General features: G+C 46.3%; 1 protein-coding gene across 17 annotated transcripts in view; it reads right to left on the reverse strand.

The window, feature by feature from the left end:
* LOC6497902 (neural-cadherin) overlaps window positions 1-18,432 on the reverse strand; it is a 118,378-nt gene that overhangs the window by 81,560 nt on the left and 18,386 nt on the right. For 8 of the 17 annotated variants that reach the window (XM_032451703.2, XM_032451700.2, XM_032451702.2 and 5 more), the window contains exons 1-2: window positions 13,198-13,919; window positions 151-1,905 (exon numbers count right to left, since the gene is read on the reverse strand). In XM_032451703.2, coding sequence (XP_032307594.1) covers window positions 151-1,705 — 1,555 coding nt within the window. In that variant the 5' untranslated portion in view covers window positions 1,706-1,905; window positions 13,198-13,919. Of the gene's footprint in view, window positions 1-150; window positions 1,906-13,197; window positions 13,923-18,432 lie in introns of those variants that run through there. The other 9 variants (XM_032451704.2, XM_044716392.1, XM_044716391.1 and 6 more) reach the window with 5 other exon arrangements.

Here is an 18,432-nt window from a genome sequence, read left to right on the forward strand (position 1 = left end):
AAGATTATTCGAGAGACTGTGGTGGGTTCAATAAATCCCTGCTTAAATGCGGTGAACGCCCTTTAATTGCTCTACCAGCCTGACAATTGACTAATTGGTTGGCCAGATCCTAGCCTCTCTCGTAATGACATCTTCAAAATAGAGACTTACCATTGTGGCCCATGTTGGTGATGATGACCCAGAAGTCAATAGTCTTCTCGGGACCCAGCTCCTCGTAGTCCCACTTCTTCTTGACTCGCACAGCTCCGTTTGTTTCCACCGTCACCCAGGGATTGTCGTCCCGGATCTTGAACGTCTCCTTGTCGGTTTCCTTCTCCAACTGGAAAACGGACTTTCCTTCCGTATCGCCATCGGCTTCCGTGAACTCAATCCTCTTTGTGGGTCTGACGGCCCGGGTAACCCTTCGCTTTTCGCGATGGTGCGAGTGGCTGTTCACCTCGTCGTGCTCCAGGTGCTGCATTATGAAGGACACAGGTTCGGGGGCCAGGAACTCCAAGAGGACCTTAGCGGGCTGGGCACTCAGCAGGCTGGGGTACCTCAGGTCGTGGGCTATGACGTCGATGAGGAGCTCATTGGAGGTCGGCTCTCCAACCAACATTATTTCTCCGGTCTGGGGAACAATGATCACAACGTTGTTGGGGGACTTCAGCCTGTAGGCTATCTTGTCTCCGTCGGCGTCGGTGGCCTCCACCTTTCCCATGATGGCGAATCGCTGGTACGTGATGCTGTTGTTGCTCTCCATGCTGGCTGCCTTCTGGCCGGCGATGGCGAACTTGTAGTCCACGGACTTGAAAATAGGTCTGTTGTCGTTCTCGTCCAGGACAGTGATTTGAATTTTGGAAACTGTCTTGTCCAGGCCGTCCACATCGGAGGCCTCCACCGAGAGGTCGTAGTGAGCCCGCTGCTCGCGATCCAGTGGACGGTTGGTGACCAGCCAGACACCGGACTCATCGTCGCCATCGATTACCAGGGACTTGGCGTTTATTTGCACATTCCGGTTGGCCTTGCGCTCCTGCAGGGCGAAGGCATCTTCTACGTTCCCGTCGATGATCGTGTACCGCACCTTCTTCGGCTTGGCCAATTCCTCCTCCAGGATGGAGCCGCTGAAGGCCTGCATGAGGGGCACTCCCCTGATCCTGGTGCCCGCCGGACTGTTCTCCCTCACCTCGCCGCTGGCGTCCAACAGGGAGCCCGAGAACCGCAGCATGTCGTTGCGGTGCATCACGAACAGCTGCAGGTTGTGGGTGTTGGTCACATTCGGGGTCTGCTCAACGACCACCAGCTGGACCGGACGGTTCACCAGCGGAGAAATGTCCGCCGTGGTCATCACCACTCCGTCGTCGAGCACGGTGAAGTACTTGGAGTAGTCGCTGTCCAGCATGTGGTAGGCGGCGCCCTCAGCGGCGTGGGAGCTGCCGTTTACCTTCACGGGATGGGTCTTGAACTTCTTGATACTAAATCCGGGATAGGTGTCGTGGGGGAGGACCAAGGACATCTCGCTGTGGTGTGAGGGTTTCTCCACTTCGCCGGGACTGCCGGCCAGCATGCGAGCGGCATTTTCCGCGGACAGGCCGGAGAAGGTAGTCTCCTCCTGGGCCAAAATCGATTGCAGGGCTATCAAAAGTATCGCGCAGGTGCACAGATTAAATCTGTTGGTTATGTAATTACGTTGCCTGGGCAGACTCAGGCAACGTCGTGCCGCCATGTTGCTGGGGCACTCTTCAATCCTTTCTATACGAACAATCTCTCTGTGACTTCTTTCGACTGCTTCTGATTCTGTTTCAATTGTGGATTGTACACTTTACGCTGAAGTACTTCATGGGAAGGTTCTCTAGTCCAGGCTACTCGTTTCCACCTTTAATCAATACATTTTGGTGGCATTGGAGTGGGCGGTTGGGCCGAAACCTGAAAGTAGAATGGAAATTGATTTGTGGTTACTCGCAGGATTCATTAAAGGTAAATATTTATGGGCATTGTGCAAAGTTTACGGGTCAATGGAGGTGAATTATTCATTGGGAGGTCAATAAATAGCACTCTAATGGTCCTGAATGGGTTTACGAGTATGCGCGCGTGTACAGGGTTCATGGCTGAGGAAAATTAGCAGGATAATTAAGGGGCAGCAGGGACAGTTGCTGATAAAATCCTTTCCAAATAGCCACGAAACAAAACATGGCCATGTTAAACAAAATCTTGTTTAAAGGAACTCCTTTTCTAACAAACAAAAAGCCATCAATTATTCACTTCCTTCCTCCACGTTCTCTAAAAGGAACGCTCATACAGCCAACATTATTTTCATCACAACGTCACACCCAGCTGAGCCTGAGAAAATTGTCAACTTTCCAGTTTTTAATTGGTATGTGGCATGCAGCAGGAGCAGGAGCAGAAGCAGGAGCAACACCAGCAGACTCACAAAGAACACTGAGAAGGTTGCACAAAGTGAAACTTTTTAATGACATTAGCAAAAATATTTAATATTCAAGAGGAGCAGGGACGGAGAGCGAAATAAGGTCGGCGGCAGCCTGATTCAGTCAAGGACTTTGCACAGGATGTGGGATTTTTGGCTGGTTTTTGATGTCGCCGTGACACGCTCTACATAACGCCTCAACAATTGCATTGTCCTAGGTTCCAGTTAATTCCGGACCTCTCCCGCGAACTTGCGTATTTCCACCCCCTGGAAATGTGCGCCACACATGGCTGGCTGGCTGGCTGGCCTTGAAAAGTAAAAACTTCATTGAGAAAATTATTTTAATTACCCCATGTGCAACACGCCAGGTCTGGTCTGTCAGACCCACTAATCCGACAACAGCACGCACCCTGTAATCTCTCTACCTAAGTTAGGGTAAGTCGAGCCGGAAAACAAAAAAGATTCCCCTTCCTCTTCACGATTTCCCAACAGCTGCGCAGGCGCCGATGACTCTTGGGTTGTTGGCCATTTCCACTGCCTCACCGATGTGTTGACAATGGTTTTATTTGCTTTTTACGCGTTCCTGTCGAACGGGAGGATTTCTGGTCCAACAATTGCCTGACGGCTGCAGGGAGGGGGCTAGTGGCTAATGATCTTATAACTAGCCAGACTTATTATTGGGTGTGACCGGAACTCGTTGACAAATGATTTTTGGTGATTACATGACTTGTTTGCAATGGCATGTGCATTGGGGATAGAACAGGCCAACAATGGCTATGACAAATGGTCGGAACTGCACGTGTGTGTCATCTGTTTCATAGTTTGGAAGCTATAGCCAACTATTACGCCCAGATCCGAATGTCCAACTCACAAATGTTCATTTCTCACCTCATTGGCTTATCGCAGCCGCGGCATCTTAATTGCAATCAGCTATGAAAATGTCCAGCAGCGCCGAGACAGATAATAAAACCTAAAACCCAGCCCGTATCGGCTGTGCGATCTGCTAATCAGTTGACGGGGCTGACTACCAAACAAATTATCGAAATGTCGTCCATTTGCATAACCAGCTCTTCCGTTTTTCGGCTAATAAACCCATAGTTTCGGGGTAACAAGCTGGCTCTGGCCCGGGCCTTATAAATCATCTTCAATTTGTTTGGCAAAGATCTCGACTTTCGGCCACGGCTTCCAGCAAAATAATTTCATTGTCTCTCCTAATTTGATTGGCGGCCAGCTTAGGGCCGCTGACTGCGATTCGTGTTAAAATTCATTTGAAATGGCCCAGTCCGTGATTAATCAAAATACAGTCCGGGTTTTGTCTCCACCGAGTGCCGGATAAAAGCCAAAAAGTTTTCTTCTTTATTTTTCATAGTGTCACTTAATTAAAGGCGAAGATAAAACGCGATACAATGCGCCGAACAGAAACAGCTCCAATGCATAGCTCTACATTTTGGCATAAATGAATATTTGATGCTGGAATTCCGTGTGGCTTCTATTTATTTATTCCAACGTCCAATTGATTGATGCGTCATGGCGGCCAAAGGGCATGCGGCATGCGGGGAGCAGGCGAACAAAACACATAAATGTTTGGAAGCTGCAACGGGGTAGAGTTACACTTTTGTTTGATGAAAACGTATCTCATTGTCTGACACGAGACTGCGGCCGAGAAATCAATCTGACCGACTTTCCCGATAACTTCAGATCTTTCTTGCCAAGACACGCCCCCTCAGAGCATCACATTGGGCTTTCCCCACATTAAAGTCATTTAAAATCGATTTAAAATCAACGCCAGCAGACCACCTGCCGCGCGACAGCCCCAAGAACTTCAATTCCGGAGAGACAGAGGTCCGCGATCGAGCTCAGGGCGTTGTCTGCCCGCCGGTTTATGGTTTATTAAATTTTTAACTGCCAGCAACAGATTTTAACAAGTTTCGGTTTCAGTAGCGAAGCTCGTAAAAGAGCGAGCCTGCTGCATAAATTACTTTTTAGGGCTGTCCTAAAAATACACTCTTGGCCCTGGAGAGAATGCCAACAAAATGTTGCCTAATGAAGCTTTAATTGTCGCCGATATATTTGCTTTCTTTTCGGACCTCCTCCCCGCTGTTTCCGTTTTCAGGGGGACACTTTATTGATTTCTCCTGTGGATATCGCCCAATCGCATGCAATTAAAATTCACATTTCCATATTTTATTTACACAATCGTCACCCGCACAAACAAGAGTTGACGTTGTATTTGAACTGACGGTTTCTTTCACGCTCTGAGCCCGATTGTACGGCCGATTTCAATTTTTTTCTTTGTTTCGGTGTTCGTGGCAAAGAGAATATTGAATTTCCCCAATCAACTTTATTAAATAATGGTTATTAAATGTTTTTTAATGGCCAATAAATGGCTTTGGCCAAAGAGTGAACAGATTGGTAATAAAAGGAAACGTTTTTGCGCCCTGGCCCTGGTCTATGAAAAACGCCATGAATATCTATTGAAAAATATACACATGTATGTCTGTTAGCAGTAGTAGGGTCAAATAGTTTCCCTAATTCCTAAAAAAACATATTGAATTATACATTTTTTTAAGCGGAACTGCGGGCAACCCCTCGCATGCAAATGAGGAACTAAACGGGAGCTCCAGACAAAAGATAAACCCTAATGGAACCCTAGTGAAGGGCTCGCAACTCCTCGTGTGGATGGTCCACTTTATCAGAGGCGATGAGGCATTCGCATCGGGGCATTGAGATTTTTATTATTGTGCCACCAGCGCGTGGCACTCGAAACAACAATGGCACACAGTCGCCCTCAGGTAAAAAATTTGAAAATGAATAGAACGCCAGGCGGAGGGGTGAGCGCTCTTCGGTTTCTGGTTTGATTTGCTGCCACTGGGAGGGTCGGAATTCTGGTTTGGCCCTCCTCTCAATGTATCCGGCAGTGGAAACAGAGTAGATGCCACAAGCAGGGCCGATTTTGTTTTACGTTTCGGCTCTAAACCAGCCGGGCTGCCAACATCCGACAGGACACGGCAGACAAAGTGCTTCATCAAATATGAAAAAGGCCGTCCAGCCAAGAGGGGAGACAAATGGAAGGCCCTGCCAAAAATTGTCAACCACACAGAGGGGCCCTCTTACTTTCTGGGTGACAATGAAAAATTGAGCAGACAATGATTAATTGGCTCGCTCCCGGTTGTTTTGCTATTTAAATTGAGGTCGGGCGGGCGCAGTCTCGAGAAGAAATTCCCGTGAAATCAGCTGAAACCCATTAAATCGGAGAGTCCTGCGCGTATTTATGGCCTGTCAACACTTTCGCGAAAGGATGGCGAGCAGAAAATGACTCTGCCATGCAAATATCGCATCGCCTGCGCTGAGGTTTCTGGGCCCCTGGCTATTGTCTGAGACGGAGTCATAAATAAAGTCATTACGCACTCGCTGGTTATTTATACTTCCAGCCCGCTTTTTTTCTTGCCATGCGCCAAAGGATTTCTTGCCGGCAGACAATGCACTGGGAAAATATTTGCATATCAGAGGGGCCCGCCCGGTTGCCTTCGGAAGAAGGGTAAACAAAAACACGGTAGCCAGGTAGAAGGAGGAGAGCGTGCACACACTACAGGTAAGAGCAACCTGATACTCTCCTCCTCCTGGCCGACAAGAAATTATGTGTTAACTCATGGGCAGCGTTTGGTGACACGCCCCTCCAGACCTCAAGAGCCCAGGTCCTCAAGACCTCTAGACTCATTGGTCCGCTGGAAAAAACCTGCACTGCCAACTGGAGTTTAGCGATAATGATAACTCAGGTAGGTGATCACAAAAGCGGTTGGCCAAGAGGGAGTGGAGTGGCCTCAAATGATGATGGCTCGGTTGTAATCATAGCTGAAGTGCCTGCACTGGCAGAAACTCTTCTCCCATCCTATTGACGGCTAAAATATCAACCAATCATGGCCAATAATAATTAGCTTCCCTAGCTCAGCAGATATCACCAATCTAATTCCCAATGAAAACAAATCGCATTTTCCCGTATTTACAATAGTTTCCTCCACCGGCCAGGCCAGGACAATTGGCCATTATAATGTCATTAACTGGCTAGCTGGGGGCATCGAAGACTCCGCTTTGACCGCTCCGTGCCGTGTAATAACCATTTTAGTCGATCAAAGGTGCTCTGTGCCTCACGGCACTCCGAATATTGGCAAAGCTTGTAAGCAATTAAATGTAGGGCCTTCTGCAGGCCCGAGCCCTGTCCGCTTCCAGGAATTCTCCAAGGAGAAATTAACTTTTTATTCGCCTCACTACTCACTACCGTTCGGTGCGATGCGAACGCCTGGAAGGTGTTGAATAGAGGTAGCGCCTTAATTAAATTTTCAGACTTTTGTCTGGCGTTTTGCGATGCGGAGCGTTGCGGTGTGTTTTGCGTGTACAAGAGAATTCTTCGACAAGCCATTAAAGGGGCTGCACCAGGGGGTACTGCGACTGATGGGGATGGCAGTGCAGGTTTCGGAGCTGCCAGTTGCTGATTACTTTTATTTGGAAGAGACGATTAAGCAATTTTGTGTGTTTGGATTAACGTGGCGTTCTGCATGCAATGGTTGAATGGAGGACTTGGGAGAGACTGGGACATACCCCAAACTGGAGCTCTGAAAATCATTCTTAATTAGAAACTTGCTACGATTTGTTACAGTTTCTGCAGCTGGCCAACTTCAAACACACCTTGCTATACCACTTTGTTAGGAAGCGAGTAACAAGGCTTCGGACACTATTCCTGCTAACGAGAAATGTTCAACAATGGAACTGAATTAAGCATGAAATGTGCCAAAAACTTATGAGTTGCTAGCAGCAGCAACTAAACACACACAGCCAAGCAACAAGGCATGTTGGCAGACTGCCAGCCAGTCCACAGCCCGTGCCTGTCCGACCGGGGGAGGCAGGGAAGTGCCGTCCACCCCGCCAGGCCCTCCTTTCGTCACCTTCCGCTGCACTTCCGGCTTCATCGCCGGCACAAAAAGTGCAATGCTCTAAAATTGAATTAAACAAAACGAGAAAAATAAATAGAGCCCTACGACAAAAAAAGAACAGGGCCACACAACACAAAACAGCAGTGTGGAGCGTGTAAATCGCAATCGATGAGGGGGGATGGGTGCAACAAAATCAATTCAAAGGTGAACGAGGGTGCCGCAGTACAGTGACCGTCATAGGCGAGAGGCCATTCAACTCGCACGCTTTGCGTAACAGGGGGATGTTGCAAATATTCAGAATGTAGCACCAAGGTTAAATATTTGCATTTGTTTTGCAGGGCAGCGTGTTGCACTCGTGTTCTGTTGTCCGGCGACTGCTGGCGGAGACTGTGTGCCACATTTCGAGCGGCGACACTTTAATACCCAAAAGCCTCGAACGCTAATTAAATTGAGACTCAATCCGCGGCACGAATGGGCGAACGGGGACGGGAATTAATTGGAAAGCATTTTCCAATCGGGCCAAACAATAACAGCGGTGTAGAAGCCCCCCAAGTGGGGATAATACGGCGATTGAAACACCTAAATAAATAGCAGATGCAGGATAAAGCCCGAGGGAGATGGCCCGGTGTGTCCGGGGTGTGTTTGTATTTCTGTTGAACGCGAGTGGATGCAACATCAATTCGAGCCAGAAATATTAACAAAATATTGTTGTATCGCCCGAGTAAATAATACATTTTGCTTATTACACTAATTTATACAAACTGGCATTATTTATTCCATGGGATATGAGTTAGACAGGGAGTTGAAACATTTTAATTTGGAAATAAAACACTACTATTGTTCGGATGCTTTCTGATTATAATCTTTTGATTTGACAATTGCAATAACACTTCCTATGTGCCCCGAAGAATTAATCGATTCTTATTGTCTGACATTCTTAACGCCCCGGCCCCTGTCTCCATTCCGGCCCGTATTCCTCCACGTATTTATGCGCAGTCACGTTGCCACCGTCGCGTAGCTCTCCTTTTGTTGGTGCTGCGGCTGCCCTGAATGAATTTTACATTTTTATAGCGCCCGGCCGCAGCACCCTCCTTCCTGCGAGCGAATTGTGGATCACCCTCGTGTTCGTACATCTGCATTTTTTTGTTTTCCTGCAGATTTGTCACAAGTATTGCCGTACACGCCGCACCATTCCCATTTTATTTTTTTGCCATTTGTCGTCACCACCCTCAGCTGCCCACCCTCCGAAAGTCTATTCCGTTGTGTTATTCCACTGAAATTAATTCTGTGCAGTGTTCTGACCAATCTATTAAATCCAAGACCTACAAAAGTCAAGGCCCTGCAGACAGAGAAACATTTGGATTGGATTGGATGGATTTTAAAATCAGATATTCTATCTTTTTCGCAGTGTATCCTTGCTTTTGTGCAATAAAAAGGATGCGATGCGCGAGCGCACACACATAAATATCCCTGGGACACACTCACACACACATAGCCAGTCGCCATTCGCCATCATGTGAGTAGACGATGCCGGAACTGTTGTCAAAGGAGGAAGTGGAGTGGCCAAAGGGGGTCGAAGAACACACAGAGTGTCTGAGCGAGGGAGAGGGATTCTCCAGCCAGTGAACAGAGAACAACCGCAGTAGCAACCGGCGAAGAGGGCAATCACCCGACCCGAGACATCGGATCGCAGACTATGATTTTTGCTTGGGGTTGCAATTCCTATTGATTTTCCGTTGTTTCTGTTGCCTGATGTCGCTTCTGCCACTGCTGCCGCCTCTTCTGCAGTGCGGCAAAAGTTTCAAAAAGATTTAAGAAACTCCCAACTCCGGATCTGCCTCTGGTTAAATTAAATCCCCTGGCCAAGTGGACTCAGCTTCTTTGCGTTTGCCACCCGCAGCTGCGACTTCGGCTCCAATTTGTTGCAAGTGCCACTTGACAGAAAATAAACTAACCCAGTGCACATCACCATTTGACACAGTATGCAGATTAGCAGCTTATGGCTTAGCCTCTCCCTAAAGCCACTCTGCACTCTCCACTCAAGATTGATTGATTGTCAAGTGGTTGCAAGTGGGTGGCTGCTCCGGCCAGCCCTCGGAGGGCTGCAGCTTGCCCCACAATGCCAGGGAAAATGCAATTATTCACAATATGAGTTGTCCTAAGCTTATTAGAGGTTATAAGCTTAGCCCACAGGGACTGCGGGGCTCTAGAGCTGACTCCAGATACTTGATATCTGGCCGAAGGTACTCTATTTGTTCAGGCAAGTCTAAGTGATTCATTGTCTTATTGCCGGCATTGCTGGACAAACATTTTGGTTGGTAATTAGGGTCTTAGGTATTGTGTTTAGAAGCCTAATTAATTAACCAGTTGTTTAGAATAGATTCCATTCCAATATGGTAATTACAGAGCTTCGCTTCAAGAGTTTAAATCTCTCGTTTCTGGCGGGGTGTCTGCATTTAATTGCTGTTGCCAGCTAATAAATTTTAATTGTCCTCAATTAGCAACGGAATGCAGTGGAAAATACGGTCTGCGATGGGAAGCCGAAGCCGGGGCTGCAAGTTGCAACTCTTCTGTGCAGGCCTTCGCCGGCAATCAAACACATTATTTTTTGTGGCCGCCCTCGCCAGAAGGTTGTTTTGCATACCCATTCCATTTGAAATGACATATTCTGCCGGGCCACTCGAAGAGAAGTGCGGAGCGCCTCAATAATGGCAAGGGGCATGCACTCAAAGCGGCACATTTGACCCAGACCAGAAGACGATTCCCGAGTTGCAGGCGGACTGCCCAAGATGACCCTTCTTTTTCCACGCAGGTCTCACACATGCTGCTCATATGTGCGAACCGAAACGAATGCATTAAGCAGAAATTTCATTCATAAAGATTTCATTTCATTTGCCTCCTCAAAGAGACCACAAGGCGTTGGCCTGGACCAGTGAGGCTGTCTGGCAGAGGAGTCCCAGCCGAAGAATATTTATTACCCAGGGGCGTAGGTAGACTTTGGTGAGCTGCCCATTGCAATGGCTGCCTTAAAACTGAATAAAATTCGAACCTTTATGGAATTCAAACACTCCCGACTCCCATGCCGCACTCAAATTGGAGAAACTCCAAGGAAAATGCAATAAATGTGAAATTGTTTTAATATTTGCCACACTCGAATGCCGGGCATGCAAATTCATTGAATGCTGAACATTCTCAATTTCGCAATTCGCCTTGCTGCAGCTCGGGGAATGTAAACATGGACAGCAACGAAATTATTTTGTACACCGAATGACGGGGACGTGCGTGGAGGACTCCCCTCGCCATCGCCCTCGCCGGGTTAGGGTTCAAACAAATTGCTTGCGACTCTGCGTCTTGGCGGACCTTGACTTGTCGCTTGAGTGGAAAATTGCAGCAGGAGGAAATTGAGGTTGAAATTGATAATTTTAGCCTTTCTGGCATGTCCGCTGGAAGCTGAGCCTGGACAGAGCCGCCGGTCTGGCACTAAAGGTGCCGAAAAAAATTAATTGAAAATGCTCTACGCGGCCGGGAAGGAGGAAGTCACCAATCTCCCGCTCCGATCTATCTTTCGTTTATTATTTTCACTTTGCATAAGCAGAAAAAGCAGCTTTGTCCGGCTGCTTTGCTTTCAATTCAACCGCAAAGCAATCTCAATCAATCTCGATAGTTATTGACCTGCCCCCTGCCTAAGAGTCCAATATTTCACGTGCTTTTTTCGCTTCTCGCGCCGCCGCCGCCATCGATCAATGAATTTTGTGTTTTTTCCCCCCATTTCTTGCAACATCTTCGACGGCGGCGGCGGGTTTCGACCGCAATAAGTCAAATACGAGGCCAGCGAGCTTCATTATGTTCCAAGCCCAACCGCAGAAGGGAGCGAACCTCTTCGGGCCAATAACAAAAAGCAGCTAAGGCAGCCAAGCAGCCAAAGCAGCCAAAACAACATCGGCAACATCTAGTCTTGGCCCCCAAATGGCAAGAACAATGCAGCGCAGATAAGTCAATTATATTGACTTGGCCAAGAACTCTTTGAGGCTGTCTGGTGCTTTTAAGGTGGCAGGCAGCTTTTTGCTGCTCCTCTCACAATTCCCACAGTTGAAAGTCAACGTCACCGCCACGGCTCGTCTTGAGTTTCGTTTTTTCTTCAGTTTTGGCTCGAACCAAGGCGATAAAATCAACGCTGTCAATGGAAGAGTGGTAGGAAGTGGGCCAAGACCTCTTGAAACCAGTGATCTGAAGACTCTTATAAAATAATAACTCTAGAATGAGTTAAGCAAATGATATATCCTTAAAAATGCCATTATTTATTTCATTTGAATATTTCATTTATGGCCAAGTTTTATTGCCATTTTGGCCATCTTTTAACCACAGTTATTGGCCTATACTCTGCCTGCAAAACCTCTTTCGGCCAGACGGTGTTTTATTATTTTCTGACTGGCACGTAGATTTATACTCATATTTATTTTTTCCTCTTATTTAATTCTTTCGAATTATGTATCATCTTTGGGCCGCTTGGAGCTTCGGGTTTTTGTTTTTGGCCCCAAGCCTTTGTTTTTGTGTAGACGCAATTTTCTGATTACATTATTGCTCGCAAATTGCTAGATTATAGTGTGCTCGTTGTCCGCAAATTATGGCGGTTATTATTGACTGACAAATTATAGTTATTAGTTTTTCATCGTTTTCAATAAAATGGAAATGCTCTTCTACGGCCAATTTTGCGCCTTAATATGTGAGAAAGATCGATTAGGGTCGAAAGGAGTTATTTTTGGTAATACATGGGACATGAAGCTAAACGAAACATTTAGCTAATGGGGAGTTTGCAGTGCTGGGAGTGCAAATAATAGTCATCTCTGCGTCGGATTTTCCTGAAATCGCCTTTGTTTATCTCCGAGATACTGTATCTGAAAGCCCTCCTTTCTCTGAGCCAAGATAATTCGATTTCAGCCATTTCACCCTTCATTGCTTTTTTCCAGCCCGCCGCGACAAAGCAAACATGAAAGCGGAGACTAGGAAACCGGCAGAAAGGCGCAGAAAGCAAGTGCCGAGGAACAAGTGCACCCACATGGCGGCAATCCTGCAGAGAAAGAGCGCGAACAATACAGAGAAAGTCCTCCGGAGAGTTGGCCAAAAATCTGCAAAGCCCGGAGAGCACTCTCGGGGCTCTCTCCGAGTCCCTGCAAAAAAACCAACCCCCCGCCAGCTTTGCAGAGCGCTGCCAATTTTCCTAGAGGAAAACTATGTGGAGTACTACGAGCTCGTATTTTCGCTGATAAGCGGCAGCCGCTATTTGGGGGGTCGTCCTGGGGGGCGCACCAGGAGCACGACCAGGACATAATTGTAGCTCCAGACGAACGGAACGGGAGAGAGAGACGGACGGACGGCGAGCAAGCAACGGGGAGTCGGGGCGAATCGATCGATTTTTCATGCTCCCCAAAAACAGAGCGGGAGCTACGGCTAAAAAGAAATTGCTGCATACGCACAGGAGCTATAGAGCCCAGCGGCTTCTCGGGCTGGGGCTCTGCTCTCCTGCACATGTGTATGGGTGTACTGGTGTAGTGGTGTGTGCGGCGTGTATGTATATGTCTAAGGTGTGTTAACCTCAAATGCTCCACACACACACACACTCTTAGGCAAAGAACGCAAATCAAGTGGGTTTTCTTAAAAAATCTAAATAAAATTAAAGAAACAAATGTTCGGAAATCCAATTCGTAATTAAAAATAATAATATCCATTTCAGAGGATGTTTTTTCACTGTCTATCTTATAGTTTATTTGCGAAAAAGAACTTGAAACAAGTCTATTATTTATTCACTTTTCATCAAGAAATGGTTGCTCATTCCATAAATTAATAAATTATTTAATTCCAGCTTACTTTTTGAATCCTTTTAGTTAGTTCTTTGCCGCAATTATGCTTTTTGTTAAAAACTTCAGCTACTAATCCCAATTATTGATTTTCGGCGAACGCTGTTCTGGCCACAATAATTCTTTGGTTTTTGTTTAAACTGAAAACCCGGCAAGGTTTCTGTTTTATTTAGTTTCAGACTCCATCAGCACGTTTTACATTTACATGGACACTAAACGCTTTCAGATATTGCACTAATACATATACTAGTATATGCATTTATTTTCCTCTGGTATATGTTATATTTCATAGACCCTTGGACAGGATTTCCACCGTTTGCGGTTGGAGGGGGGCAGGCAGGGGAATTCGCACGAGCTTTCTGTGTTGGACTTTCTCGTTACCGAATTTATTTAAATTATTTTCGCTGTGCCCATTTCCCAAATACACACACTCACGCACTCAAACACGCGACGCGAGACACGCACACAGACAGAGCAACGTATACAACTTTTCACTGCGCCTATGTACTCGGGGGGGATGGGCGGGTGGTGTCGGCGAATGTGTGTTGGTGTGTCTCTGTATATCCTGTATATCCTTTGGCGCGGACCGAACCGAACACACCAGGTCTGGAGAAAGCGACGTTGTCGTCCTTCCACGAGCAACTCAATCGACACAATGAGTTCAGAGCGTATTGGAAAAGTCCTCACAACCGCCGAGAGCGAGCGCTGTCTAGGCTAACCGACTTTTCCACCACCAAGCCACACATGGAACCCATGCTCTGTGTCTCTGAGTGGGCGCAGAGAGAGCCCTGTCTGTCGGCTGTCGGCTGGCAGTGGGAAACCCCAGCGGGAGAAAGGGAAACTCTCTCCGCGAGCGAAGGAACAATTCTCCCGGCGAGAGTTTTCCCCGAATCATATGTTTTGCATCCTATGCGAAAAATATAGTCAGCCTACCCAGATTCCATCTCCTCCCAGACCGCAGTTGGAACTTCCTGACTTCCTGCGTTTCGTTTATAGCTAGCCTGCCAGCCGCAGCCGGGCTGGCTGTGACTTCTTCCTCAGCCGAGTGTTCCCCCCGCGTTTTGGCCAATAGGTGTTGCTGCCCTATCTGTATTTGTGTAATATCCTGTAGTTTCACGAGTTTCCGTTACACCCTATGTGGTTCTTCTATGGCTGTGATGGCTTTGGCTTTGAGGGTTTTGGAAAAGTGATGCTCGAATGATGAGTGCCAGTGGGTGGTTGTGCCAGTTGTGGATTGCAACGGCAACGGCAAAGTTTCTAGTAATTCAAGAAACAGGTTTAGGATTCAGGATAAGGAATACAGGACTGTTAAAAGGACATAAAGCGAAGAAAATGAATTGCGAATGAAATGGTGTTGATATTATAGACTTCCTTAAGACCGGTCCGATCGTAACTTATGGAGTTTAAGCTCATTTCTGGCAATTGCAAATGTTATTGGCCAATTCCGGCCGAAAATCGCGACACACCCATTTTTAGTGGCCATCATAAAAATAAAGTCAGGAGGAATAAATCAAATCTGCAGCAAGTAGCAAGCAGCCAGCCAAGCAGGAGCAAATGCTATGCAAGAGCCATAAATACTCATTTTGCATGAATGAGAAAATAAAATGAAATTTGCATTCGACTGCACACGACGACGACTACGTCGAGGAGCAGGACCAGAACCAGGACTAGAGTCAGGACGAAAATTATTTGCCTGCAATACACAGTTATTTAAGGTTGGAGCCGACAGTTATGCACACAATAAACGCCGCGGAGTTCGTGAATTTGGCATGAGCAGCCCGAAGGACGCAACAGGAAGTTAGCCAAAAACAAAAATATAAAACGCCAGGAAGAAAAAACAAAAACTTAAGACGTAGGAAGGAAGCACGCAAAATGCGCGCCATATGATCGGGTAAACAGAGGGGTTGGGGGAACAGGACACGAAAAACAGAGAGCTACGAAATGGGAACACGTCAAGTGGGAAATGCGAGGGAACTCACAAACACACGCTACTTCTAGGACAGAGGACCCCCAAAAAAAATGGAGAGGCTGCGTTGTTTACAAGACTTCACACACACACAAGGAGACTCACACACACACTGACTCTCACACACACACACGGAAGCGAAAGAGAGTTACCGTTAGACGAACCACACGCGTTTTCCAATTGGAATTGAAATTTGAACAGCGACGGAGCTTAAAATTGAAAACACACCGAACGCGAAGCCAGCAAACGGAAGTCTGAGTGGAGCTCTGAAACATTATATCCAAGGAGCGGTCTTCGGCGGAATGAAACGGAAACGAAACACATCCCCTACGACCCTACCCAGCCTGAGAGAGAGAGAGCCCCTAGAGGGGGTGCACAGGGTTGCAGGAACTGGGGGGAATGCAATTTTCGCGGGCAGGCCGAAGAAGCCCCGGATTAGGGGGACCCCCGTTCACGAATTTCTGTAATTAAGCGGCCAGCAAAGCGTGAGATGGAGGGACGGAACGGGGGCGGTAAATGGGGTAAGGCGGACGGGGGTGGAGGCCATCGAGCAAGGGGATAAGGCAGTTTTAATTTCAAATTAAAAAGAAGGCCAATTAATTAACCAAGAGAGTCGGATTTAAAACGGAAAGTCGCCGGAAAGGGTTGATGAGGATGGTGACTCGGTTGACAGGTGACAGAGGTGGGCCAAAGGGGGCTGTATCCCTAACACGAAAGTTGTGTTAAAAGTTTTCAACCAAAAGCGGGTAAAACTTATTTCCCAAGAAATGCAATATAATTGTTTGACAGTTTCCGCAATAAGTTCCCCGGGAAACAAATTGATTGGAAATGGCTTGATAATTTTTGGGGATTTGGATGGAAGTAATTTTAAACTTTCATTTTAAGAAAACCACTCGAATTAACTAAGCCTTATACAAATGGAAATCGTTCTTCAACATTGCTTCACGCATTCTAGTCATAATATAGACATCACAAAGTTAATGAGTTCCACTGCCGCATTTTTATTATTATTTTTTGTTAAATTTGTTCATGCCGATTGTTGAAGATTCAATTTGTTTCCTTCCATAAATCTCAGTCTAGACACTTTTACGTTTAAGCTGAAAACTTTTGCAATCCACACCACAAATAGTAGGCTACCCCACAGATCCATCAACTTTTCATTTCTTTCGATTTTTTCGCAACTTCCCTTTAATATTTTGTATTTACATTCAGGGGCTAGATTTTTGTGAATATTTAGAGCGTATTTCATATTCATTGCGCGTTTTTTGGTTTTATTAGAGCCAGCACTCTCAACAAAACAAACAGTGGCCAAATCTCCCCGAAAATGTTTACATTTGGGGGGAAGGTTGAGCTGTTTCTTTGGTTTTTGGTCGATAATTTTTTGTTTTGCGTTTTCTCGGCATAATTTCGCTCATTAAAATTCCATAAAACGAGTCGAGAGCCGGCAACGGAATATAATTGCTTTCCATTCTTGATTGCATCGCGTGCTCGATAAGAATTGATTGGATTGTATCGGATTTGATGCGAGCGAGCCACATCTCTCACCTCGCGCCAATTAAAAGGTTCTCAAGTTGCCTCGTCTCGTGTCGGTTGCCCTCTTGCCTTTCGAGACACGAATATCCTCCCCATGCCGCTTCCTTAGGTTGTCTCAACATTTGGTCACACATTGCCGGCACATGTTTGCTTTATGAGTTATTCCCCTGAAAATTTTGAAACAAAAAGACGAGCATATGGGCCGGCAGACGCCCTCGCCCTTATAAAAGGTTCAATATCGTTGGGCTCAGTTGACCTTTCCTGGGAGCGGGGATTGTAAACTGACAGAGGCCAGGGCCACGCATGCGCACACTCTCCTGCTTTTTTAAATTTTTATTATTTTGACTTTATCAAATTGTGCTTAATCCCGCTCATCCGAATGGGAAACATGTCCGGGCTGGTAATGATGATGACATTATTGGCTGCAGACCAGCATCTTTCGGTGCGGTTGCGGCTTTGCGGCTTGTGATCGCATTATTGTATATAATTACAGGGTCTGGGAGCTGAACCCAAACAAAACACAGAGCCAATCATCAACGCAGCAGTAGTTTTTATGTCAGCAACAGCTGCCACTTGGTTCTCCACTTTTTAGTGCATTTTTATGTCACTATAAGTTGAGCGCAACAATTTCGTTTTAGTGCGCTTCATTTGTCGCTCTGTTGTGACATTTGTTTCATTTGTCATCGGTTCATTAGTCATCAAAGGACCTGCCCGGACACTCCCTGTCATTCGATATGTGTCGATATCAAGGGAGTAGTGTCTAATTTATGTTCCTCCAGCGACACCTAAGGGGAGAGGCAATTAAACTGCGTGGGACTCAAAATAAAACTATTGTTGAATCCAAAGGGAAGTATGACGAACTTGAAAGAGTTGGGGAACGCTTTGTGGGAAAAGTAATACAATTAGCCTGCAATTTATTATATAGTTTATCTTTAAAAATAGTTTTAATCTTTTGAAATTAGCTCTCTGTTTTTGATGCCTGCGCCAGTTTGCCTTTGTGTTTCAAGACTCATCATATTCCTGTGAAAACAATGTCTTACCATGTTTCCCGCGGTTTTAGACACGTTTCTGACCAGGTTGCACAGGAACTGACATGGCCTGTATCTCCTCCTCATCGCCAAGGACTTGGCACAAGAACACAGGACCCGTCATCAACTGAACTTCTCTCATTGAGTAAGCGAAAGGCATTGCACGGCAGTGATGCCAAATGAAATAAAATTAGCTGCGATTTATTTCAAAATTTAACTAAATAGTTGCAGGACTAGGCACTTTTAGCCAGAAACTGCCAAGTGGGTGTTCTCAGCTACAGTTCAAGAAGACAACCTAAAGGCTTCACAGCTCTACTTTTTCATCCAGTGGTTGCCTTTGAACTCGAGTCACGTTTCCATCCGACCATTACCCCTCTCTCCTGGAGGTTCTAACTTTGAGTCCTGGTCCTCGAGATCCTGGCTACTCTGGCTAAGAATTTTTGCGACCACATGACATCATTCAAGTGTCGCAATTTGATGGCACATTTCGTTAATGCCAACCTCGTTACACATTTATACAAACTCCACCACGGAGTATCTTATTCCGTTGCTTATTATTTTTAAAGCCTTCGTTACATGTCAAAATGTCCGCTCGTAAGTCCAAAAGGATATCCACACCGTTGAAAATATAAGAAGCGCCAGGAGACACTATTATTTTGAGATTCGAGCCAGCAGAATCGCGAGTAATAAATACTCAAAATAATTTATTTAAGTGAAA

The sequence above is a fragment of the Drosophila ananassae genome, chromosome 3R, assembly GCF_017639315.1.
Source record: "Drosophila ananassae strain 14024-0371.13 chromosome 3R, ASM1763931v2, whole genome shotgun sequence".
Lineage (NCBI taxonomy): Eukaryota > Metazoa > Arthropoda > Insecta > Diptera > Drosophilidae > Drosophila > Drosophila ananassae.